This window comes from Amblyomma maculatum, chromosome 1 (genome assembly GCF_055883805.1).
Source record: "Amblyomma maculatum isolate TAMU_Amacu chromosome 1, ASM5588380v1, whole genome shotgun sequence".
NCBI lineage: Eukaryota > Metazoa > Arthropoda > Arachnida > Ixodida > Ixodidae > Amblyomma > Amblyomma maculatum.
In genome coordinates, this window is record NC_139344.1 from 319,519,700 (window position 1) to 319,545,250 (window position 25,551).

At 45.9% G+C, this 25,551-nt stretch overlaps 1 protein-coding gene across 1 annotated transcript in view; it reads left to right on the plus strand.

Annotated features, from left to right (window-relative positions):
• The window catches only part of LOC146207240 (putative caffeoyl-CoA O-methyltransferase 2), a 129,140-nt gene extending 111,176 nt beyond the window's left edge, over positions 1-17,964 (plus strand). Inside the window, exons 4-9 of the mRNA XM_084577698.1 lie at positions 4,363-4,470; positions 6,571-6,676; positions 15,304-15,422; positions 15,916-15,970; positions 16,962-17,095; positions 17,812-17,964. Coding sequence (XP_084433824.1) covers positions 4,363-4,470; positions 6,571-6,676; positions 15,304-15,422; positions 15,916-15,970; positions 16,962-17,095; positions 17,812-17,964 — 675 coding nt within the window. The remainder of the gene's footprint in view (positions 1-4,362; positions 4,471-6,570; positions 6,677-15,303; positions 15,423-15,915; positions 15,971-16,961; positions 17,096-17,811) is intronic.
• The last annotated feature ends 7,587 nt before the right edge of the window (positions 17,965-25,551 follow it).

Below are 25,551 nucleotides of genomic sequence, written 5' to 3' on the forward strand. Positions count from 1 at the left end.
GTCAACTCTACCCCCCTCCCCCCTCCCAGCTGTCTCACTCCCAACAAATCCTCTGGAGGCGTCTTCAAACCCGAACGCTTATCAACCCTCAACGCCTATCCTACTACCGACCCGTTTCCCCTGAGTGCACTCGCTGTGGAGAGCTGCACGCCACCTTGGACCACATTCTTTTCGGCTGCCCTGCCGATCCTTCCCCGCAGGGACAGCCCGCCATCGGATCATGGGAGGAATGGGAGGCCCTCCTTACGTCGCAGGACCTGGACATCCAACTTCGCTGTGTGGACCGGGGTGCTAGTGCCATGGCCCTACTTGACCTGGACACATGCGCGTAATGTGAGGGCCGTGCGGTGGCCCTGGGCCCTTGAAGGGTCCAAACTCGCTCGAGAAATAAAGTGTTTTCCTCCTCCTCCTCCGCACAGCACACGGACGCCACTTCATTTCGCCTCCATCGATTGATTGATTGATTGAAAACTTTATTTGTTTTTTGGAAGTTTGTTAGCGGTGGAGGTCGAGGCTTTTTCTGGAAGTCCGTCACCTCCCTGGCCGTGGTTGGGCCCCTAGTCCAGGGCTCCACTGAGTCGGGCCACCTCGCTAGCGTGTGCTATGAGTGCCCTCTGGGCCTCTAGCTCGCAGCTGGTGAGCCGGCTCTCCTATTGCTCCGCACTTGGTGTTTTCTGTTTGTGAAATGCATGATTTCTCTCGCATTCCCACGTGATGTGATACAGTGTTGGTTTTGATCCGCACCATGGGCAGCTGGCGCTATATTGTGTTGGAAAAATCTTGTTTAGTACGTGTAGGTTTGGGAAGGAGCCCGTTTGTAGTCTTCTCCATCCCGTGGCTTCTTCCTTGGTTAGTTGTTTGTGTGGCGGGGGGGGGGGGGTAGTGGAACCTCAGCCCCTTATATAGGTTTAGTAGGTCTGAATAACTCTCTCCGCATCTGATCTGGGGGTCCTCCGGGGTGTGCGACGCTCCCGCTCGGCTGGTCATCCCTCGAGCTAGATTGTCTGCCCCCTCGTTGCCCCTGATTCCCACGTGGCTCGGTATCCAGATTATGTTTTGCTTTGGTGTCTCCTCCGAGGGCGCACCCTCTTTGAGGACCTTGAGTGCCGCACTGCTAATCCTGCCCCTAGTGTAATTCCAGCACGCCTCTTGTGAGTCTGTTAGGATGTGGAGAATCTTGTTTAGTACGTGTAGGTTTGGGAAGGAGCCCGTTTGTAGTCTTCTCCATCCCGTGGCTTCTTCCTTGGTTAGTTGTTTGTGTGGCGGGGGGGGGGGGGGGTAGTGGAACCTCAGCCCCTTATATAGGTTTAGTAGGTCTGAATAACTCTCTCCGCATCTGATCTGGGGGTCCTCCGGGGTGTGCGACGCTCCCGCTCGGCTGGTCATCCCTCGAGCTAGATTGTCTGCCCCCTCGTTGCCCCTGATTCCCACGTGGCTCGGTATCCAGATTATGTTTTGCTTTGGTGTCTCCTCCGAGGGCGCACCCTCTTTGAGGACCTTGAGTGCCGCACTGCTAATCCTGCCCCTAGTGTAATTCCAGCACGCCTCTTGTGAGTCTGTTAGGATGTGGAGAGGTCTCCCTGTCCTATATCCTTCTCTTACAGCCAGAGCAATGGCTATCTCTTCTGCTTCTGTTATGTCAGACACCCTGGTCGTGACACTTGCGATGTGTTCCCCTTCGTGGTTTACTACCACCGCTACTGCGTTTCCTTTGTGTGTTTGTGGATATCTAGAGGCGTCTGTGTAGACTGCGTCTTCCCTGTATCCCATGTTTTTCTCGTAATGATCTGCCCTAGCTGCCCTTCTGCGAGCGTGGAGATTTGGATCCATGTTTCGGGGTATGGGTTGTGTGCTTATCTTTCTTCGTAGCAGATCCGGTACTGTCACTCGGCTGCTCTGTGGTTCTTCTAGCTTGCGACCTAGTCTTGTCAGGAGCGCTCTTCCGGTCTTCGTACTGCTCAATCTTTTCTCTTGGGCCTTAAGTTGGCTCTCTCTTAATTCTTCAAAGGTGTTGCTGACACCAAGTTGCATGAGTTTCTCGTTGGATGTGTTCCTTCGAAACGCAGCCGCCGCGGTCGGGTTCGAACCCGGGAACTCCGGCACAGTAGTCGGGCGTCTTACCACTGCACCACCCCGGCGGGGCTATAGGCGAGGCCAAAGAAAGCGTAAAGGATTTTTAAAAGTTTTTACTTTGCTATTGGCCTGAATTAGTACTACGGTTGCAGTACTGATAGCAGTGTTAATTCAGGCCAGTAGCAAAGGCAAAAATTAAGAAAAAATCTACTCCTTCCTTGGCCTCGGCGACTGTAGGTTTCTTCCCTTCGTACACTGAAAGCAGGCTGCATTAACAACTAGCTAAACACGCACGCACGCACGCACGCACGCACGCACGCACGCACGCACGCACGCACACACACACACACACACACACACACACACACACACACACACGCACGCACGCACGCACGCACGCACGCACGCACGCACGCACGCACGCACACACACACACACACACACACACACACACACACACACACACACACACACACACGCACACACACACACACACACACACACACACACACACACACACACACACACACACACACACACACACACACACACACACACACACACACACACACACACACACACACACTTCCTAATCTGTTCATACTGAACTAATGCTCGGGCAAATAAAGTAGGTGATTTATTGGCGTATTTAAATTTTCCTTAATGGCCCTCTCGGAAAGCGCATTGAAGTATTTCATAACGTTCAGCTCATGTTGCACACTTGAAGCATGCTTCGTAGTCAAGAACTAAGTTATACTCATGGCAATCAATTCGTGCGAACATTTCACCAATGCACCACTTACGGTTTTAAGCTCGAAGCAGCAAGATTAACAAAGCACAAAACGTGCACGTATAAACCGCGGACACGCACAGATATCGTCTCAGCAACGCATACACACATGTAAGAACACATAATCTCTCAAGAACATAATACTGAACACAACCAGATGAGGGACACAGAGGCAGCTGCCGCCAAATAAGAAAAAGAAAGAAAAAAAGAAACGACGCATATTTTTTTATTGTTGCTGAGATAAGCTTTGGCAGTCAGAATTGCATTGATGCGATGCATGGGTGGCATGTTCTAGCACGAGAGCGGCCTACTTGTGGAGAAAAATGTAGGCTTCTTGCTTTACTAGAACCGGGTGAATGCTGGGCATGTAAGACACGTCTTACATGTTTCATGAACGAGGTTGGCGCGCGCTCTTCCGGTTTACGAACTGCCCAGAGGCACTGAGTGTGGCGAGGTTGTCTAGCGGTGTGTCGGGCGAATCCACCTGGCGGTGTAAACGCGATCGTTTCGCACTGTTACACCTAAGAGGACAAAAGCGCACCCCTGAAATTTTTATTCCGGAATCTAACGAGAAGCAACAAAGCGTTTGCGTGCTTTTTTTAAATTTTAGCTCACAGTATTATTGTCTTGATTAGTAGAAAGGCAATCTTCGTAGAAAACCAGCACCATGTAATTGCGACTGACGAACAGCTGTGGCGGGTGCTGTTCTGGGGGTTATTTTTAAATAAATTTATTTATATGTTTTCTAATACCTCAAATTCGCCTGCAAAGCTGCACTCGTGGCAATCAAGCTATACACTAACTGTGTGAAGGGCTGTCACCGTTCAATTTATACAACGTTTCGTTGTCACTGCTAAAGGACTTAAAGCTGCAGTGGCCAATCAACAGCTGAAGTAACGAGTTCTGTGGACTTCCGGCTCCTGATATGCTTGCGCATGGCTGAGAAAGTGAGGCCAGTTCCAGTTAAGGAAACACATGCCGGCTACATCTTTCGATGCCTTCTCCAACTGAGTGCGACAAGAAAAGTTCACATTCCGATGCTCCTCTTTCACCAGAGTTTGATGCATCGCTGTCCCTGAGTGCAGTTGGGCGGAATGCGAAATGCGTAATACGGCTGCGCGCAATTGGATGCCAGTGCAGGGCAGGCTTCCGCAGATGTTTGGATTCACCCCGCAGCTCTCTATTGCTGCGTCCTTCACAATGTAGATTCCGGACATTAATTACTCTTTAGGCCCGTTAGAGCGAGCTACAAAATAAGGAACTTATCACCAGACTTGAGGTCGTACCTCTGCGGTGTTTGGAAGTTTAAAACCAACAGCACTGCTCATCTTGTTATCGCGGGTCTCGGAGCACCGATGGCTATGAAGTGTGCAAATCGTACGAGGCAAGGGCCGCTTTTGTCACGGAAGAATAGCTCCTGCACATTTTGTGATATGTGTATGGTGCGTTGTATATCTTCCTTGCATGCCTTAACTCTTACCTCTTTGCTTCCTCCATAGGAAGAACTCAGAGTCCCCAACAAGAAGGACTTGGTGTGCCCCAGGGCTGCCCAGTATGCTGCTGAGCATACACTACGGCTGCACCCGGTGCAAGAGAAGCTCATGGAGGTGAGTTAAATTAGCATGGAGTCCCGCTTTCTTGGACACCACTTCCAATTGCGTGGCAACTGGGGAACATTGAAAGATACCGTTATGAGATCATTCTTGAAAACTGTCTATACCGATCTCATGTGAAAGAAAATCTTGCTCTCAGTGTCTGTCCAACAGTTTCTAGAAGTAGTTAAGACAACCATAGAGAATCAATTGGATGTTTTTTTTTTTTGACATTAAACAGCAAATTTCTACTAGCGTCCCAAGGGAGCGTCTGGGGAATATCTAATGTTACCGTACTTGTAACCTTATAGTAAACAACTGCGTTCATAAACAACACATTTGAAAAACAAAAAAGCCTTTTTCATGCAATGGACGGAAAGTATTTGTGTCCGTACCTTATTGAGTGGCACTTTTCACTGTGAGTAAACATTCTCCAACCCATTTACGTATTAATAACAGAGTTGAATGTTTAGCTAGTCGGTCACACATCTTGGAAGAAGGCAGCAGAGCAGGTAACAAAACTAAAAATAACAAGCACACACAAACACAAGGACAACGCTGCACTGACAACTATATTGACCAGAACCCGCAAATAATTTCCCTTCACTTCAAGTCTGCATCTAACTTCTTCCTTATCTTTAACGTCCTGTCGGTAAGCGCAAAAAATCAAATTCCTTTTTGAACGATACCACTAAAGGCGTACTGACACATTGGTCTCCCGAGTTCCTGACTGCATATGCTTCGCAATTTCGTCTTGCTAATCTGTCCTTTATCCTTTTCAAAACATTTTTAAGGTGAAGTTCAGCTGGACGTTGCTATGTTCGCCAACAAAAGAGTAGCCTTGTTGCTCTTTACGCGGTTATCGCAAGCAGTATAATTTTTTCCAGTTACTGCGGAACTAAATCTTGATAATTATACTCAAATGGAAATGCACAGCAAACTACCAGTGCCTTATAAGGGTGGAAGAATCGGCTATGCGGCAGATAATGACAGAGAGGCAGAAAGAGCGAGAGACACGATGTTTGTAATGACATCCGAACAGCTGCTTACAGAGGTCAGGATTATTCGGCTTAACGAGCTTCGGAAACGCAGTCGGTCGCGCTGTAGTCTTTTTGTGAAATCTTTCTTTTGTTAATTGCGCATTTGTGTCTAGATACAGCGCCACATTTAATTCAGGTTGGAGGTGTAAGTTGCTCTCTCGCTCCCCGATTGGGAGTAATTATTTCGGATCTATCCACCATTGCACGTCCTTATATCTTCCATCGTCCACTGCTGCTTTCCACTCTTGCGCTATGACGACGTTGAGATACCTCGATATGTGAGAGAATTACTACGCCTTTCATTTCCTCAAGGATTATTTTCACTCACTCACTCACTCACTCACTCACTCACTCACTCACTCACTCACTCACTCACTCACTCACTCACTCACTCACTCACTCACTCACTCACTCACTCACTCACTCACTCACTCACTCACTCACTCACTCACTCACTCACTCACTCACTCACTCACTCACTCACTCACTCACTCACTCACTCACTCACTCACTCACTCACTCACTCACTCACTCACTCACTCACTCACTCCTTACATACTAAAATAAATAAATATACAATGAACGTCAATGATTTGCCTTGATATACAGTGCAGGCCGAATGACGCTTCATGTTTACTTTCCACAGTAAAATCAGTGACCATCGTTGACAATTATTTAAGCATACAGGATATCTATCGAACCAGTCATTATTTTTATTTCTCAGTGTTTAGTATCATCGACTTCTGAACTGGTGTAGGAGTAAGATGATGCCATAAGAGTGTTCATTGGGCATACACGTACGCATCCAAATGCTTAAGAATAACGAGAAGCAAGGAGTCAATACGGCTGGCTCATTACATGCCAAAAGAGAGAAGGAGAGATAGTATTTTAATGAGAAGAAAGTTGGAGAGGTCGGCCGGCGGTAAAGAGACCCTGGCCTGCCACTACACACTGGGGAAAGGGGGAAAAGGAAGTAAAAGAGAGGAAGGATGCGAATGGAAGTGATGCAACGTTTAAATCGTGGTCGTATAGTGTATGCGTCTGAGGTGAGAGCTTAACCTACTCCTTGTTGCAGGTCACGAAGAAACATCGTTACGGTTCCATGCTGGGTGACAGCTGTCAGCTGCAGTTCTTCCAAATTCTGCTCAAGACGATGTCAGCCAAAAAGTACCTCGAAATAGGTGAGTGCACGGAAACCAGTCGCTTTGCTACATCAGTTTATTGTTACACAGTCAGCTGATCAGTTGCATAGTTTGTATCGAAAGTTATTGCCAAAATTCACCAGTGCTGTGTACATATTGTAGCAGTCCGCAGAGCCGAGGCGTCGAGAAACTCAGGCACGGCAGAGGCGATGTAGTGGTTGAAGTCAGCATAGTCACATTCAGTCGTAGGAAGGGGAATACGTGAAATACAGTCTGCATCAGAGTGTTTGCGGCCCGTCTTGTACGAAACAGTGAAGTCGCACTCCTGCAGACGAAGGACTCAGCGTGCCAGACGACCAGATGGATCACGACGGTTGACGAGCCAACACAGGACATGATGGTCCGTCACAACTGTGAAATGGCGTCCATATAGGTAGCACAGAAACTGCTGAACAGTGAAAACTACAGCGAGGCACTCTTGCTCAGTAACATTGTAGTTACGCTCAAGTTTACTGAGGGAACGGCTTGCATATGCAATTGCTTGCTCGCCGGTTGCCGAACGTTGTACAAGCACAGCGCCGACACCAATCCCACTTGCAACAGTGTGGACTTCCGTTGGAGCGGAGGGGTTCCAGTGCCGTAGTATGGGATGTGATGTAAACAGAAACTTTAGCTGAGGTCCAGTCGAGAGGGACGTCCTTTTGGAGAAGGGACGTCAGAGGGTAGGCGACGTCGGTAAATCTTGGGATCAATCGTCGAAAGTAAGAGCACAGCCTTAAAAAACTGCGAAGCTACTTTTGAGTCTGTGGTCGTTGGAATGCTGCAACTGCTGCAGTCTTCTGTGGATCTGGCTGAACTCCACCCTGGTCGACGAGATGTCCGAGTACCAGCGCTTGACGTTCGTCAAAAAGGCACTTTTTAGAATTCAGGACAAGGCCAGCTTTCTGCAGGCAATCTAATACAATAGCGAGTCGCGTGTTATGTTCAATAAAATTCCGGCCAAAAATACGTCGTCTGAATAGCACATGCAGATTTCCCACTTGAGGCCACGAAGTATTATATCCATAAATCTTTCAAATATCTCCGGTGCATTACAAAGGCCGAAGGGCATCACATTAAATTCAAATAGGCCGTCCGGCGTTACAAATGCAGTTTTTTCTTGTCAGCACGGTCCATCGGAATCTGCCGATACTCCGATCACAAATCAACCGAAGAGAAATAAGACGCGGAGAAAAGATAATCGATGACATCGTCAATGAGCGGGAGAGACGGATACTTTTTAGTGATGGAGTTGAGGCGATGGTAGTCGATGCAGAACCTCCATGTCCCGTGTTTTTTCTTCACCAATATCACGGGGCCGCTCAACGACTGGATGACTCCTGTGCTACGCCCCTGTCCAACGTCTTGGACTTGCTCGGTGATGATCTTACGCTCTGATGGCGACACACGGTATGGCTCGTGACGGATCGGATGGGCAAATCCCGTGTCAATCCTATGACGTGCGTGAAACAGGAAAATGTTGCGAGCCGTCGGACTGCGTAGAATTAAAGACGGACACGTGCTGAGATAATAGGTTCATCAAGATCTGGTGTTGCGAGGCGTTCAAAGATGCGCTGATTATCGGAACAAGCTTCTTGTCAGCGGGCGAGTAAGAAGCGGGGTTTTAGGGGGAAGGAGTAGCGAGAGCTACATAATCCGGGATAGCTGTGCTAATGAAGCTAGTTTCAAGCCTACTGAAAAGCCAACCGGTTCCGGAGAGCAATTTATAGTCCACAATTTCGTACGGTCCTCTTTCACACAAACCAAACAATGCGGCACTAGCACATTTTTCTTTACGCACTGTGAATGAAGAGGCGCCACAGTAGCCTCAAATGAGTCGTAATGGCACGGGAGCTGGACACCTGGACGCACACTGCAGAATGTGGCGGTACGACGACTTCATCACACAAATCCAAAAAGTCTTCATAATTTGACCAAAAGTTCACGAGGAAGAGAACCACTAACACTTAGCGCTCCCGTCCGGCAATAAACTGTAGCGACGCACATACGCAGGAAGTCAGTTTCCAAGATTACGTCGTGTGTCGATCGAGGCAGTACTGCAAACTCCGCCGGGAATACTGTGACCCACAAAGAAACTTTAACACTGCACACTCCAACCTGATACAATAACTCTCCACTTACTCCATAAAAATGAGCAGATTTGTCCCAAATAAACAGAACTTTGTTCTTCAAAAAGTTCTTGAAACCTCAACTCATGGCCGAAATAGTATAGCACCAGTATCTACCAATGCCATTGTACACAAACCGTCAACAACCACATTAACCTTATTCTTTAATATGTACTCAGACGGAGGAATACTAGGTATAGAGCACATTGTCCAGCGACCTGACCTCCATCGGCCGCGCTGGCTAGTTTTCCTGCAAGGGTGGCGGAGATTAGCGGCGTGGTGACGGGGAACGGCGCACACTGAACGAAGAAGGGGGTGTCACACTACGGTCGGACGCAGGAGAATGGCTTCGCACTCCTTCGCTTAGCAAACGGCTCCTCCGGTTAGGATAATCTGGCCGATAAGTGTCGGTGTAGGACTGGACGGCCCGTCGGTTCCATGCCGTCGGAGGATTCCTGAGCGGTGCGCGCCGATTGCAGTAGCGGGAAATGTGATCCGCGACACCACACCAATAGCACACCGGAATAGGTGGATCAAAAAGGGGCGTGTCAGCTGATTCCAGCACGGTAGAACGCGACGAATATCCAGATGATAGTTCCGGGAGGATGTATAGCTGTCCAGCGGTCGGCGCGATGTACGATTGGAGTAAGAGCGAGGATCTCTGCGCTGATGGTAAGAGAACTGTTGGTAACTCTCGTCGGGTCTTGGTCGCGGTGTGTACAGGTCGTCACGGCAGTTGAAGTCAGTGATATTCGCTGACATTGGCGGGTGGGCACCCCCATAGGTTGGAAGACCGTATACGTCACCTGCGAAGTTATTAGGCCGGGAAAGCTGCTCACGTCGTGACGTCTCATCGTGAACAATTTTACGGATAGCGAGATGGCGATTCTTCGATGCTAGCCACTGTAATGACATTTGTGAGCCGTCCAAACTTCGGTGTAATGCGGCGAGTCTTGAGGGTATAGAATGTGCGGCAGTGTCGGATAACGTCAGAGACAGAACTCAAGTTGTCCTTGGCAATAAGAAAGTGGTAGACGTCTTCCGCAATGCCCTTGAGCAGATGGCCTACTTTATCTTCCTCAGTCATCCTGCTGTTGACAGTCTTGCACAACCTCAGCATGACCTCGATGTAGGTGGTGCAAGTTTCCCCTGCTGCTTGGGCCCTCTGAGCAAGTGTATGCTCGGCCTGTTTCTTCTTTGCAGCTAGGTCACCGAAGCATTCCTCGACTGCTTCGACAAAACTGTCCCAAGAGTTCACGGAGTCCTCACGATTTTCGTACCACATCAAGGCAGTTTGCGTAAAGAAGAAGACAACATTCGCTAGTTTAGCCACCAATTCCCAGCGGTTATAGCGGCTCACGCGTTCATAATGCTTGACCGGCAAAGGAACGAGGCTCACGAAACGGTAGCGTCGCTTTCGTGGTCGTCAGCGGCACATCGCCAGACGGGGGCAGAAGGTCCCTGTTGGCATTCGGGACAGCTCGGTAGTCTGCTGTATTCTTACTGAAACGGGCGGGAGATCAGCGAGAAGATGGCTACGAAGAAGCTCCAGCGGTTGAGGATGCGTCGTGAGGGTAGTTGTACCCACCACCTGACCAACAATTTATTACGACGGGGTTTGACAATATATAAGTGGGAAATGGGAAGTCGCTCACTTATGTTATTCTATCGAGCTTTGTATAATAGATTATTTTAGAAGACGGCTGCGCAAGTACAAAGAACAACGTTGCCAAAGTAGGCATCAGACTCTAGAACGAAAAAGTTAAAAAACAAAAATCTTGGGCGAATTACTTACAACGCAGTTTCTAGTTCAGTTTACTAGGTGAGTTTCTTCAAAATAGGTCTGACGACTTCTCTGCTATAGTAGCAAAGGTGTTCAATGCAAAAAGTATTCTAATGGGAAGCTGAATCTGGAGCAGTTCATTCAGAACACAAGGGAGCGAAACGTTGGCGCAAATAGGAGTAAGATACCCCGGGAGCACGCATAAAATTTACCATTACTTCTATTGAGAGCTGACGTGCTTTCTTGCGGTATACCAGTGGGGTTAAACGAATAAAGCCGTCGGCGTGGCCATTCTATAGACTGCGCTGCGGTGTCATTATGAGTAGAAGTTTCCTTTATATTTGATTTGAAAGTGGCCTTTAAGAGGCCTTCTTTTGACGGCTAATAACGGCATAGAATCGGCGTGTGTAGGGGAGCGGAAGATTCCAGGGTGAAATGAGCTTGTCAGGTCTTAGAGTTGCTTTTGAAAGTGACTTACTAGTGCTGTGACGGTCTCCTACACTTCGTACACAACGTCACTGAGTTGTTCTACTTTAAAGCAGCATTTTGCTTACATATCCCAAACAATTCTGCTTTCACTTGCTGGATGGGCTCACAGGCTCCGCTGCCTGACCCCAAGACCCTTTGACGGCCAAGCCTGCGCCACTTGCAAGTTTCAGAATTTTAACGCTCAATAACAGTCTTCGGGCTGTACAAACGAACATTGTATAAATTTATTGTTAATTTCTTAGCTAAATACGAGTGGATGTAAAATGCGGCTTAATGCGTCTCGGTCAGTGTACTACCAGGATAAGTATTTTGTTGATAGTTGACATAACTACCAATTACCTTGAAGTATTAGAAACGTATTGCCTGATGCGACCAGCGCTGCCATACATTGCTGCCGGTGTAAAATGGTCTACCTGATGGCATAATGCAATGTCTAATGGGGTCATAGATTGCTACATTGGCTCGTATAAAAAAAAAAAAAGAAGAAGAAACTACCAGGCTCGTTTCCGGCCGTCTGTTTTGTACTGCGCACAGGGTGAATGGATGGGTGCAATCTCTCTCTCATGGTGCGTCGCTCCGTTTTCCTGTGCAGGTGGCAGAGACACGTCGTATTTTATGTACGACTCTTTTCTGGTGTCGGTACTTCGCGTAAACATATGGTGAGGCTGTCCTTTGCGCATCCTACATTGTTTTTTTGCTGTTCTGTAACGACATAACGCTTGGAATTTAGGTATTCCACTCATTTAGCGTCGGAGGCAGACCCTTTTGTTCCGAAAAATATGTTTTCGTCGGGGCGTGCACGAAAAAAAAAAAAAAAATAACCAGGGCATTTTGGCAGGCGGCTAGGTGGTGTAGTCCTTGATTATAATAGCGCCGCACTGCACGTGTAGACAAACTGGGAAATCGCCGCAGTGTGATCGGCTTTTAATTGCCTTTCGCTGTTAAAGGTGTTCCGTCGCACTAATGTTCGCAGATGATGCATTGAGCAGCAATGCCTCACTTCGCCAATACAAAGAGGACAGCATCCTGCTGAAGCTGTAAAGGGTCGCAGCTGCTTTGCAGGTTGGGCAGCGTTGCTGCATTTTCATGCGCTGGAACTGCCGCCAGTCGCAAAAGCGCTATTCCCCATATCAAGGGGTGCTTCAAGATATTGCCTTGCGGCGAGGTATCGAATGGAATGTGAAGACAAATAAATTTTTTTTTCAAAGTCTGTTGCAAAATTTTCTAGAACACAATTGCGGTCTTAAAATTGGTGAAGTAATGTTCAATGGTTCCAGGAATATCGCACATGCTGCAGTTCATAAACGGCACGAAAATGCCCTTTCTCTGAAGCCAAGTCTTAGTAGGCAATGTTTCCGTATGCAGCGTTTAGAAGAAATTCTTATTGCAAGGTGAAAGTAACATTTTGTTGCGAAATCAACATTACGCCAGGTATCGCCTCGTCGCGTAGCCGATGGGAACGAATGGCCTTGAACAGCCGTTGCCTAGCAACCGTTTCAACCGAGCTCCGTTGTCGACGCCGCGCCGCTGCCGCTCGCTCCAGCCAGATGTTTTGCCTTGTTTTGCTGCGAAAGCAACACTCCGACAGCCTAAGCGAGACCTCGGGTATAGTATCGGCAGCTACGGTCTCTTCATAAAGAAAAAAAAAAAAAAATCAGCCTGCCATTACATTTTAATTCACGTTACCCCTATGCCACGGGAAGGAGCTGCCAACTCGGGTCGCTCCTTTCATATGGGAGGGTGATATCAGAATCAGCCTGCCAGAACGCAGGCACCTTTGTACGGCTTGGTTGAAGCGTGACTTTATATGTGGGCTGGTAGCTTACGTTTTCGCATTATAGCCTTAAATAATGAACTTGAGCCTCCCCATTAATATAGCGCCTTACATTGATAGGGCGTGACAGGGGAATAATGTAGCACGCAAAACAAGCTTCCGCCGTTGCTTTCGCAATTCAACTAGGGTTAACCAGAGCTCAACCACAGCCAACTTTTTCGCCCTCGCTCAATGACGTCATTTCCTGGGAATTGAATATACATCGGGCAATAGAAGAAGGGAAAAGATCGAAATTAGGTCTGTGCAAGCATTTTGAAAGCAGAAAATTGGCGACGGCCGCAACGCAGGGGAAGCTTACTGCATACAAATCCCTAGTTATACCAATTTTTGAGTATGCGTCATGTCGATGGGACCCCCACACCAAAAAAAAAAAAAAAAAAAAATGAGACAAGTTGCAAAATGGGCAGAGAATGGTCGTCCGTTTTATTTGTAACCGCTACAGACGAACAGACAGCGTAACAGAGATGATTAATCTCCTGGACCTTGAGACCCTCCGATCTAGACGAACGGAATACAGACTCAAGTTCTTATACCTCCTATACAGCAATAATACGCAGATTAACAAGGCTCGCTACCTGATCCCTGTATCACGGACTAACACATACGCATAACCACGGGAAACTTACAAGAATACCATGCTTCTATCGATTCTTTTACATATACCTATTACCCCCTAGACTCTATCCCTATCGGAATAGGCTGCCTCAGATTGTTTGGGATTGTGGGCTAAGCGGAATATTTTGCCTTTTTTAAAAGTATGAATGTTTAACTTTTATTGTTTGCCTTTATTTTGTATTTCTGGTTTGTACATGTTTGTTTCCCCTCCTGCTTAGACTCCAGAAGGAGTCTGCAGTATTGTTAAATAAATAAATAAATAAATAAATAAATAAATAAATAAATAAATAAATAAATAAATAAATAAATAAATAAATAAATAAATAAATAAATAAATAAATAAATAAATAAATAAAATATTCGTGAAAGTGAAAATAAGAACTCTATTGGCAAAAAGGACAAACAGAAAACGTACAAGATATATCTCACATTTAGAGTATGCACAATTAATGTGGGAAAATCATTAAATAAATTTATCTGTAAAAAATATCGACGTATTGAGTAGGGATGTATCACGAAAAACAAATCGGGCAGCAATTAACCGCACATAAATATGCACTAAATTTAGCCCACTGGCGCTGACAGGTTGGAAAACGGAATGATTTCGCATGGGTTCATAAATGAACTCTAAAAAAAAGTTGCAAAACCTCTCTGAAAGCATCCAATAGAGCTCCTGGAGCAGTGAGTGATCTGCATTACTTAATAAATATTTGTCACTAAAAACAAGTTACATGCGGTAGCCTTGACGAATATTGACAGGCCATGTTCTGGAACAAATGTCTGAGCATAGCGCTGTACACCTAATACGCAATCTTTCCGATTGGTTTCGTTGCGCCTCATACGCGTTCAATGGCGCACTAAAATACTTGGGCGGTACACACTTCCATGCCACGCCCGCATAATACACATATTCCACGGCGGAATATACTCTACGCCGACTTCCTGAGAACCGGTCCATAAGCTGAGGACCCTGGAGGGCGCGTAGGGGAAGAAAAACGCCCGCAGGAAGTAAGGAAAGAAGGTTAAAAGGTAACAACCAATAGAAACGAAATAGAATTAAAGCAAAATAATTAAACAATAGAGCATACAATAAGTCAAACTAAATCCTGAAAGAAATAAGGGATAATAGAGAATTAAAAGGATAAAGAAAACGCGGATAAGAAAAGTAAAGTAAGAAAATAAAGTAAACTCAAATAAAGTTGTAGATGTCTGAAAAGCTGTTAACTGCAGAACGAGCTCATAACGAAACTAAGCAGGCAACGCGCAATGTTTTCGCAGTTGTTCACGTAAGGGGGCTTAAGTGCACTCCTGTAAACTGTTTTTAAGTGTCGCTCGCCTCTCGGATCGGTTCTGCGTCACACAAATTTCGCTGGTTGGTCCTTAGATGTTAGCCGAAAAGATCTCGGTTAGGAGTTTCCGGTTTGCCATAAGAGGGTGTGGAGGTTCGGCCTAAACGCTATGCGAAAAACGGCAACATGCTGTATACTTCAAACCTGACGCTGCCATAGTTTCGTGTACGAACCATCCACGCGCATTGTCTGGGATGGCAAAGCGTAACTAAACTCAAACAGGGTCGGAGGTTTGCAGGACTGTGGAATGAGTGGCATGCGAGTGTCGCAGAACCGGAGATATACTTGCAAAGAAGGCATTATATGGCCATATCATCGTGCTGAGTAGGGGAACCTCCAAAAGCCAAAGGGCCGCTTTCTAGCGATCGGTAAGGATGATGCACTGATGATGACGCGAGTTAACGTCTTGACCTTCACTACCTGCTCAGGCACCTTCACCGGCTGCAGCGCAATCGCTGCCGCCTTGGCGTTGCCCCCGGACGGAAAAGTGGTGGCGCTGGACCTTCACGAGACGCTGGTGAATGTCGGGAGGCCGTTATGGAAAGAAGTACGTCAACACTGTGTCGCACTGACATGCTTCCCAGCACTAGCAGCTTTAGCATCAGACTAATTGAGCACTCTTTAGTACTGCTGTGCCAGAACTTATAAGCACTGGCCTCGTTGGCATGTGTGTGTACTGGAGCGCTGTTACGTGCACTTCATGCTTCTTTGTGGCAAAAAAGGCGCATATTGCCCGCTAATAAAGATCGGCGAAAAATATAGCCCATTTCATCCTTAATATTTTTATGCGATCAAGCGCACCGAGGGCAATTTTGTATGACTACGTGATGCCTTGCGTCGGTATATCTCCAGTTGCTGAGTAAACCGTTAATTTGTTCAATTAACTGAGTGCACTGGAAGCTTTATTTTTAACGTCTAGTGTGGCGATGGGATACCCTATACGTGGTTCAACTTGCATTAATTATTTTGCCATAATGATGATGATAATAATTACAATCGCCCTGTAATAATCTTATTTCATTGAACATTTCTTCCTTCAGGCTGGCGTTGAAAATAAGATTGAGCTTCGCTTCGGACCAGCTGTTGATTCTTTGGGTGAGTGTCACATGTCGAGCACCTCGTGGTGTGCGGGCGAGTTTCTACACAGACCAAAGTATTTGAGTAATATAGAACTGGTTAGTTATAGAAAGAGATGTGTTACAAGTGCACATATTTGAGGGCACCCACTTTCAAATGTCGAAGGTAGAAAGAAATATTATCTTCTTTTCTGTCAAATAACAAGTAACTTCTTCATGTCACAAGGCAGAACTCAACGAAAACTTTTCTCTAAGCATACTACGAGAGCATTGCGGACGAAGAAGGGTTGAAAAAGAGAACATTATATTCAAGAATAAAAGCTGCTTCTTGATATCAGGGATGAAATCGAGGGGATAGAGTGCACGAAACTGACGGGGTAATATAACAAAGAAGATTATTGATATGTTCGAGTGCCGACGTTATAGTGACGTTAGAGCGACGTTAGAGTGACGTTAGAGTCCCGATAGAGTGGCGATGTTAGAGTGCTCATGTTAGAGTGGTATGTTAGAGTGCCATTTTCGCGTAGGGTAACAAACTAGATTATAAGGGGAGGAAAGCGTGCAGGGGGTGGCAGAAAGTTAGGTGGGCGGATGTGGTTAAGAAGTTCGCAGGGGTGAAGTGGAGGCAGCTAGTACAGGACCGGGTAAATTGGAGAAATATGGGAGAGGCATTCGCCCTGCAGTGGATATAGTCAAGCTGATGATGATGATGATGATGATGATGATGATGATGATAATGCCGACGGTTGGGAATCTTGGTCAGCAGTGACAGGCGATAAAGTAAGCGACTTAGCACAAATGGACGACAACAGGCTCATATAATCTGAGTCCGAATCTCCACTCTATTTCGTAGAAGACTAGGTTTCAAGAAAATCACGTCGAGGAAGAAGATGGGCACTGCAGAATTTTTGCAAGCGTATTCATTTTGGGCTACAAACATTTTCTAATAATCTGAGAAAATGAGCAGCGGATATTTGACGCTTTATTTTTCTCTTGTCTCGGCCTTGCAGATGATTTATTGCGAGAAGGACAAGCGGGAACCTTCGACTTCGTGTTCGTCGACGCTGACAAGGAGAACTACGACAACTACTACGAGAGGTGCCTGCAGTTGGTCAGACAGAACGGACTCATCGTCATCGATAACGTACGTCTCGCACATATCAACACGGTGGCATTGATGCCATGGTGGGATGGACTCCGGCATGGCGCGGACTTCATTAGGATTTTTATTTTCCACCCTTTACTAACGGTAAAGTCTCACAGTCAATCTATTCCAAAGTTACCGGATGCTACTCCCCATTTCGCCCTTCACCCCAGCTTCCCATGTTTGCAAGCTGCAGCGGAACATTTGGGCGACGTAGTAGTCGTCTGCGCACGGTTATTTTTTAATTAAGTTGTTTCAACTCCAGCGGAGGCTTGCGCTTCCTGGTAGTACGTGCCTGATAGTAAATATATTTTAGACACTGTCCAGAACAGCACACTCTGTGTGCGGTTAACGAAGGCTCCTTTATCGGTGTCACCAGACTAAGCCAGGAGGCTTGAATCCACGAGGAATTGGCGGTAAAATGAGGCGGTTCTGGAGACCCCTCTTTCCAAGGGGTTGCGGTGTTCGCTACTGCGCATTGAGGGGAACCGGAGGAACGAATGGACTAGCGAACGTTTTCGCGGAGCTTGTATTTTTGTGTATTGCAGTCTTAGCGGCTTATGCACCATAAACCTCCTACCCTAATATATTGCCCTGCAAATGTTGGCCGGCTTTGTCCCTGTCGTTTGTCCCTGTCGTTTGTCCCTAGTTGGAAGTGAACAAGGATAAGGGATTGTCATACAGGTTGTTGAAGGTTCTCCTCTTATTCGTGGCAGGTGCTGTGGCGTGGTACAGTTTACGACCCCGAAGACCAGACGTCGGAGTCAATGGCGTTACGGGCATTCAACAAGAAGCTGCACGAGGACGAGCGGATAGACATCTGCCTCCTCCCCGTGGCTGATGGGATCACATTTGCACGCAAGAGGTGAAAGGTCATTTAGGGTGCGCGCTTGTCTACGCAGCACCTCGCGTTTAAATAGCCTTAATGTCATCAATAAGGGAAGAAATCAACACGATACGTTGTTTTGGAGAAATAAATATTTTATCCCAGAGTACATGCCGTCTTTATTGAGCTTCGTTGCGCCGAAAAGATCAGAAGATGGTTCTATCTGGAACACTAACCCTCGCGTCCTGCGCTTCTTCTGATATACTCGCGCAAACCAGCACAATAGACACCATTATACCAACGATGGCTAATTGTCCATGTGTGCCATCCAAACTCGGCAAGTTGTAAAAAAGTGTGGATCAAGGTAGTGAACCACATGTTCAGTGTGTCTACACAGACGCTTGTGGAGGGATAAACTTGACTACTGAAAAGGAAAGTAATAATAAATTCTGGGGACATTTCAGCTTTGCCTTCAAGGCTATGGGACGCCAAAGTTAACGGAACCTGCACCTGAATCCTCTTGTGAATTCTCGCTCGCGTACATGTATGACTTGCGAGGATTCCACATTCCCCTCGCCCGCATGCAGATTGCGTGACGATATGCAAGAAAATTATAAGGGACACTTAAGCCTAATATCAATAAATGTTAAGTTCACACAAAAACATAGCCCTTTCCCTCCCAATACCACAATAGCAGCAACTCCCTTGACCGTGTTGATAATTTCAAGTATTTAGGCGTAAGCTTCTCGTCCGACTGTTCATGCAACAAACATGTAGACTACTTGGCTAACAAAGCTAGTACTGGATTGAGTTTATTTAGGCGAAACTTCAAAACTGCACTTCTTACCCTCAAAGAAGCCTTCCATATTCCTAATATACGCCATATTCTAGAATATACACGCCCAATCCGGAACCCACATACACACAACCTGATTAATTAAATAGAACGTATTCAGAACCGCGCCGCGCTGTAACTTTGGCTCCAGCATAATAAGCATTAAAACCGAGCTTTGGTGGCAGCCCCTGTACCAAAGGGGAACATTCCTGAGATATAAATTTTTCCACAGTGTATTAAATGGTGACACTGAAATGGACACAAATATTTACCTGAATCTCCCACACTATGTTTCCGCTAGAAATTATCATCCAAAAGAAGTTAGAGAGATTGCTTGCCGCACTAATGCTTTTGCTCATTCATTTTTCCCTTTTACGGTGAACGAATGGAATCGACTGTTCGACAGTGTAATGAATATCCCATCTACCATCTTTTCATCAGCCCTGGTTGAAGTGTGTTGTGTGTGAGTTCCATTACATTTTTCACTGTTTATTATGAATTTCATTGTATAGTAGATGCATTATTATTTTATTATTATTCTTGTTGTGTTTGCTGTTTTCTTTCTTTTTTTTGTCTTGACTTTGCTTATTTATGAGAGATAATGTTTGTAATCCCCTACAATTAAGCCCCATGTGCGATATAGGCATGCGCATAAATAAATAAATAAATAAATAAATAAATAAATAAATAAATAAATAAATAAATAAATAAATAAATAAATAAATAAATAAATAAATAAATAAATAAATAAATAAATAAATAAATAAATAAATAAATAAATAAATAAATAAATAAATAAATAAATAAATAAATAAACTTCGTCTTTAAGGGTATGGCGCGATAGCGTAGGCTACCACTCGACATATAAAGCCTCGCTTTAACCAAGCCATATGAACCTACCTGCGTGGTCTGGTAACGAGAATGCAGGGGTCCTGCAAGGCTGAATCTGATGCCACCCTCCCAAATGAAAGGAGAGGCCCGAGCTCGTAGCTCCTGCCAAACCTAACGCCACACTACCCTACGGCTAATCAGTGCGCGGCTAATCAGTGTCAGCTGCCTGCTACTGCCTGCCAACACTATGCTCGTGATTTTAAACCCTCGACGCCGATGACGGATTTTCATTGAGCGGGGTCTTTAACGATATCGTTTTAAAATTTGGGGCACACTTAAGCTCCACCTTCGAGAGCATGATGCGACACCCTTAATGGCTCCTGTCTGCCGACTCTCCCTTGCGGATCCCTGTTGGGGTACATGGACATGGCTACTCGCATAATTATAATCCCTCGAACAGCTCAAAACATGCTCATGCATGCAATCATATTTCATGCAATCATATTTCGTGCGAATGTGTCCGCGTGGAATAAAGCTGGCGTGCCTGACTCCTGGAAGCTGTTTCCGATATCGTCCACCCATCAGAAAGGAGAAGCCCCAGTTAACAGCTCCTGCCACATCTACCGTGTCAGGGGATCGCGTGGCGTCAGACAACCCTAAACTCAAGCAGTGCCCTGCACCCACCTAGCACCACCTGCCAGAGCCGTGACCGTGATTTTTTCGCCCACAATACCGACAACTCTGACGGAGGGTTTTCTGGAGAACCTGGCCTCCAACGTTATGGCGTTAAAATTGGGTGACCCTTCAGCTCCTCTTTCAACGCCATAGCGTTCAAGGCCTCGTTCACCAGGAAATCTGACGTTGGCATCGGCGTTAGCGTCGTGAGCGAATAACCACGATCATGACACTGCCAGGAGGTAGCTGGCAGCTGACATGGCCGCGCAGTGACTGGAACTGACGTAGGGTTGCCTGATGTTACGTTTGGCAGCCAACATATCTTCTCACATTAGGTTATTCGCCGACGATTCTGTAATATGCAGGAACGTATCCACTAGCTGCGATACAGAGATTCTGCAGGAAGGTTTAAACACCATAGCCGCATGGACCCAGTCTTGGGAGCTACAGTTGAATAGCGAAAAATTTTATCATGTAACATTTTCGAGAAAAAAGATTGATAGGTTTTTTTTTTTATACAAAATTAAAAATAATGATAAAAACACCTGAAATATAATATTTAGGTGGTACCCTCACTATCGATTTCACATTGAGTCAACACATTAATAGGGTAATAAATAAAACAAGCGGAATACTTAACTTAGTAAACCGGACACCTTCGTAATGCTCCCCAAAAATTAAAACTTACAGCCTATCAGACGCTGGTAAAGCCACACTTGGAGCACGCTAGTCTCGTCTGGAATCCCCACCAACACTATCTGATCCATAAGTTGAAACGTATGTGCAGAAACGGGCAGCCAGGTTCATATCAAGGCAATATTCAAGAGACGTTATCGTCACTGACAATAAAAATACAATAGGATTAGAACTGTTGGAGGAAAGGTGAAAAAAAAAAAGTAGGCTCAAACTGATGCATTTCATATATTATAATCAGACAAAAATTGAGAGGCAAAAATATATTCAACATCCCACTACCTGTCAGCCAGAAGAGACAACGAAAAAAAAAAAAGAAAATTGGCTGTGGTTTAGCTCGGGTTAAACCGGGTTGAATGGCGTTAGCAATACTTGGGTCTCTCGTTTCACATGGGACTGTTATGTCTGAATCAGCCTGCCAGGACCCTGGCATTCACGTTAGTCCTATAAGCCACTAAGGCACGTTCATAAGGCTTGGTTAAAGCTGTATTCGGCTCCGCTGCGGCTCAAGGCCAAACGTGGCCCTTCCCGGGACTACGCGACGGGCTGAAACCTGTCGCAGGATTTCTAACGCAATAATAAGATGCGAGAAATTGGGTGCAAGATGAACTACTTGAGGTTTTCCTTTTTTTTTCCAAAAATAGTCACGGAATGGAGTGCGCTTCCTGTTCATATGGCGGGCGCCAGCAGCAGTAATTTTGTTTCCTTACTGACTGAGACCTAATGCCACTGTACTTGTTCGTTTCTGTGTCTCTTCACAAAATCTGCTTGCACTTTTTGTTTTGAATAACCTGATGTTATCGCTGAAGCCCACTCCACTGCTCTAATGCCTTGGCGCTGTGGGGTTCACTGTAAATAAATAAAAAAATAAATAAATAATAAAAAAATTTGCCAACTGCGGCCTCACATTTCACATTGAAGAATGATATCAGAATCACCTTGCCAGGACGCTTGCATTTACTTTACCCCTAAATAAGGCATGCCTGTTTATACGGCTTAGTTAAAGCGGTGCTTTATATGTGGGCTGGTAGCCTACGCTACACGTCATAGCCTTAAAGGCGGAGCTTAAGTATCCACCATACTTTTAATTGTCGTGAGCTTAATTTACGACTATGCTGTTCATTGTACATTGCTAATAGAATCGGGAGAACTTAAACTTTAATCAAGCAAAATATTAATCATGTTTTCGGAAAGAATACTCTACTATCGATCATAACCATACCATTAAACAAGTACAGAAAAATGCTCGGAATATAATCGATCCTTATATGTAGCATTCATTGATTATACAAAGCATATGACTCAGTAGAAACCTCGGTGGTCATGCAGGCACTGCGAAATCAGGGTGTGGACGAACCATATGTGAAAGTACTGGAAAATATCTGTAGTGACTTCACAGAAGCTATAGTTCTGCTTAAAGAATGTAACAAAATTCTCTTGAAGGAAGGTGTTAGGCAAGGAAGACGCGATCTCTCCAGTAGTATTCACAGCTTGCTTAGAGGCTTTCCTTTTTCTCCCTTTGCTCCCCTCCCGACATGTAGGGTAGCCTACTGGGCATCGCCTGGTTAACCTCCCTGCCTTTCTATTATATTTCTCTCTCTCTCTCTCTCTTTTAGAGGAAGTATTTAGAGACCTTGAATGGGAGCAGTTATAGGATAAGGGTTGATGGAGAATATCTCAGTAATCTGCGATTCGCTAATGACATTGCGTTGCTAAGTTACTCACTGGATGAATTGTAAATAATGATTGATGACCTAGACAGGAAAAGTAGAAAGGCAGGTCTGAAAATCAATATGCAAAAGACTAAGGTAACATTCAACAGCCTCGGGAAGGAACAGCAGTTTACAATAGGTAGCGAAGCACTGGAAGTAGTAGTCGAATATCTTTACTTAGAACAGGACTGGGTTAATTGGAGAAATACGGGAGAGGCCTTCGCTTTGCAGAGGGCATAGTCCGTCTGTTGATGATGATAATGATGACATTATCTGCGACTAAGCCATTTATTCAAAGAAAGCCAAGAAAAGGAAAAATTATGGAAGATACTTAAGCTACCTGAGCAGCTTGCTACCCTCCTCCCTAACTTATTCCCTGATTGCAGAGAGAGAAATGGAGAGAGCAAATATGAAGCAAAAACAAGAGGAAAGAGGAGGTTGTGGCGTAGAAGGTGAATTCCGGTATATTATTGTCCGGTCTAGGATGCCGCGAGGTCTCGCCGCCTCGCGAGCCCGACGTCGATCCCTCTGAGTGGTGTGGACGAGGACCGTCGACGTGGAAAGGCAGAGCTAATGGGGCGTTGGCGTGAAGCCGAGGCAGAAAAGCGGAACTGGTGTTTGAAGGCGGCGGCGGCAACGCACCGGGAAAAGCGTGCTCCTGTAATGGTTGAACAGCGACGTCACAGCAAGAGTAAGATGCAGAAGCCAAACGACGTATAAGACAAAGGGATACTGTGCGACGACAAATGTAGTCTGAAGCTAGGAGAGGCACCAGAACAAAAACGAGCGATATTGACGTTCCAGGACAATAATGGCATCAGGCGACGAAGCCTCTCTTGCGCCATTTTACAGATCAGAATATGTTCGTATTGCTGCGAAAAGAAGTGCCTAAAAAGCACAACGTGGACCACATATGAACTGCGACTTTCGGCACGAAAAAGTCATCAGTGAACACTTTAGGTTTTCAGTCTTGGGCAGTGCTGGACAAGGTGGTGCTGCGAGTCTGGCGTCCAAATTTTCTCTGGCAGCCAAGAGGCTCCGCCCATTAGTAAACTCCGGGGAAAGTAGCGCCGTGCCGGCTGCCATATTGAGTTATACTCTACGCGTAAATAGCTTTCGTGCTCCTGCAGACAATATTATACGTTAATCCGTAATACGATCTCCGTAGCTGGTCGCTAAGCAGGCTAAGACGTTTGAATTTTGGAGCTTCGTTTTTTGCTTTGAATTTCATTGCACATGTACCCGTCCAGAGCCTCGAGCACGGATTTTGGCTCGTGTAGTAGAATTCACTTTTTTCGCGGTCTGTTTGACGCGCGGGCCTGAATTTTCGCAAAGCAAATCGCTGTGTGCTGGATCAGCCAATACTTGATGTAAATGTTTTTTCAAATGCTTTCGTCTACTTTCAAGCGCAGTGATCTGGGCTCTTTAAGGAAGTTCGCAAGCAGCAACGGTAACCAAGCGCTGCCAACGTAATTCCGTCAAACACTTCGCACTCAGGCATGTCGCGTTCCGTTCACGAAAAGCATTGAGTGATTCGCGCCTCTGCTATATATATTATTACATGTACGTCAGGAGATAAACGTGTATGCGGCGTCACTGCGAAAAAACTGCGTCGAAGTGACTGAACGTTGGCACCGTCTACTAACACAGAGGATGGTGGGAGCTTGCTAGGTCTTGTGACCAAGCGCTACTTCTTGTCAGAGCGGAAGATGAGATCTGTCAGCGCGCACACCGCAAGTCGGATGTACCCGATATTATCACTGTGACTGCGAAAGCTCGCGTGACGCTCAAAAAGATGCTTGTTTCGTAGCGTTGACAATTATTGCTTATCCAGAAGACGAATGACCAGGCAAAAGACTTGTGTAGATGGCGGGGCGACAGTATAAGGACTAGCGTGCCTCGATGCAGCGCGGCACTGATATTGAGGCACCCTAATCAGGACGATCAGTTCAAGAAAAAGGGTTGCGTCTGCGTTTGGTGCAGGAGCGTGTTGCGAATACTGTGACGTGATCTTTGTGAGTTGGGGTAAACCGTATATTACGACGGCTAGCGCGTGTCTGGGGTTGTCGAGTCTGGTTCTACGGGACTGGTGTTTGTGTCCGCAAGTGTGTTTCGCGGTAGTTTATTTAGTGCACGAGAGCGTGTAATTATTTACCGCGGATTAAATCGCTGGATGATCGTTCTGCATTTGCTGCCAGTCGTCTCTTCCGGGGACGGGCCACTCCCAGACCGAGGACCGTAGGGCAGGGGTCCTACAGAGCGTAAGATATGCTTGATTCCCTTTAGAACGAAACTTGAGAGATGCTTGAGAAAGAATTCAAGTAGTATTTAATCAGTCGTCTTTTTGTCCGTTTGTTCGCGTGCATTTGTGCTTGTGTACATGTGTTGCAAAGCAGTTGTGTCATGTCGCAAGTGTGTGTTGTGCAGATGAGCTGCACAGTCTCGTGTATGTGGCAAAAAGTACTTCTGTGTTGTGTTATGGGGTAAGAAAAAAAAGGCGTGCCACGTAGGCATTACACAAAGTAGTGTTAGGGAATAATGCTAATGCATGTTCGATCGATCATGTAAAAATCGCCCGAAGACTTTTTTTACTGTGTTTGACGAAACGTGATCCACTATGAATGCAAAGATGAACATGAAGTAAACATACGCATGTCGTTCAAAACGAACAGACACATGTTAATATTTTTGTGAGATGCAACCAAGCAGGTACTTACGTAAAGAAAACGCTGTTGCCTCTATAACAAGCTGTCACACTCAGCTGTGCCTTTCCGTTTTCCTCCTTCTTTTTGCCCACTGAAGTGGATCTGCTTCTTACATTAGCCGTCGTGGCACACATCAAAGGAACACAGTACCTGCGCAGAGATTGTAACTGCATGCTGGA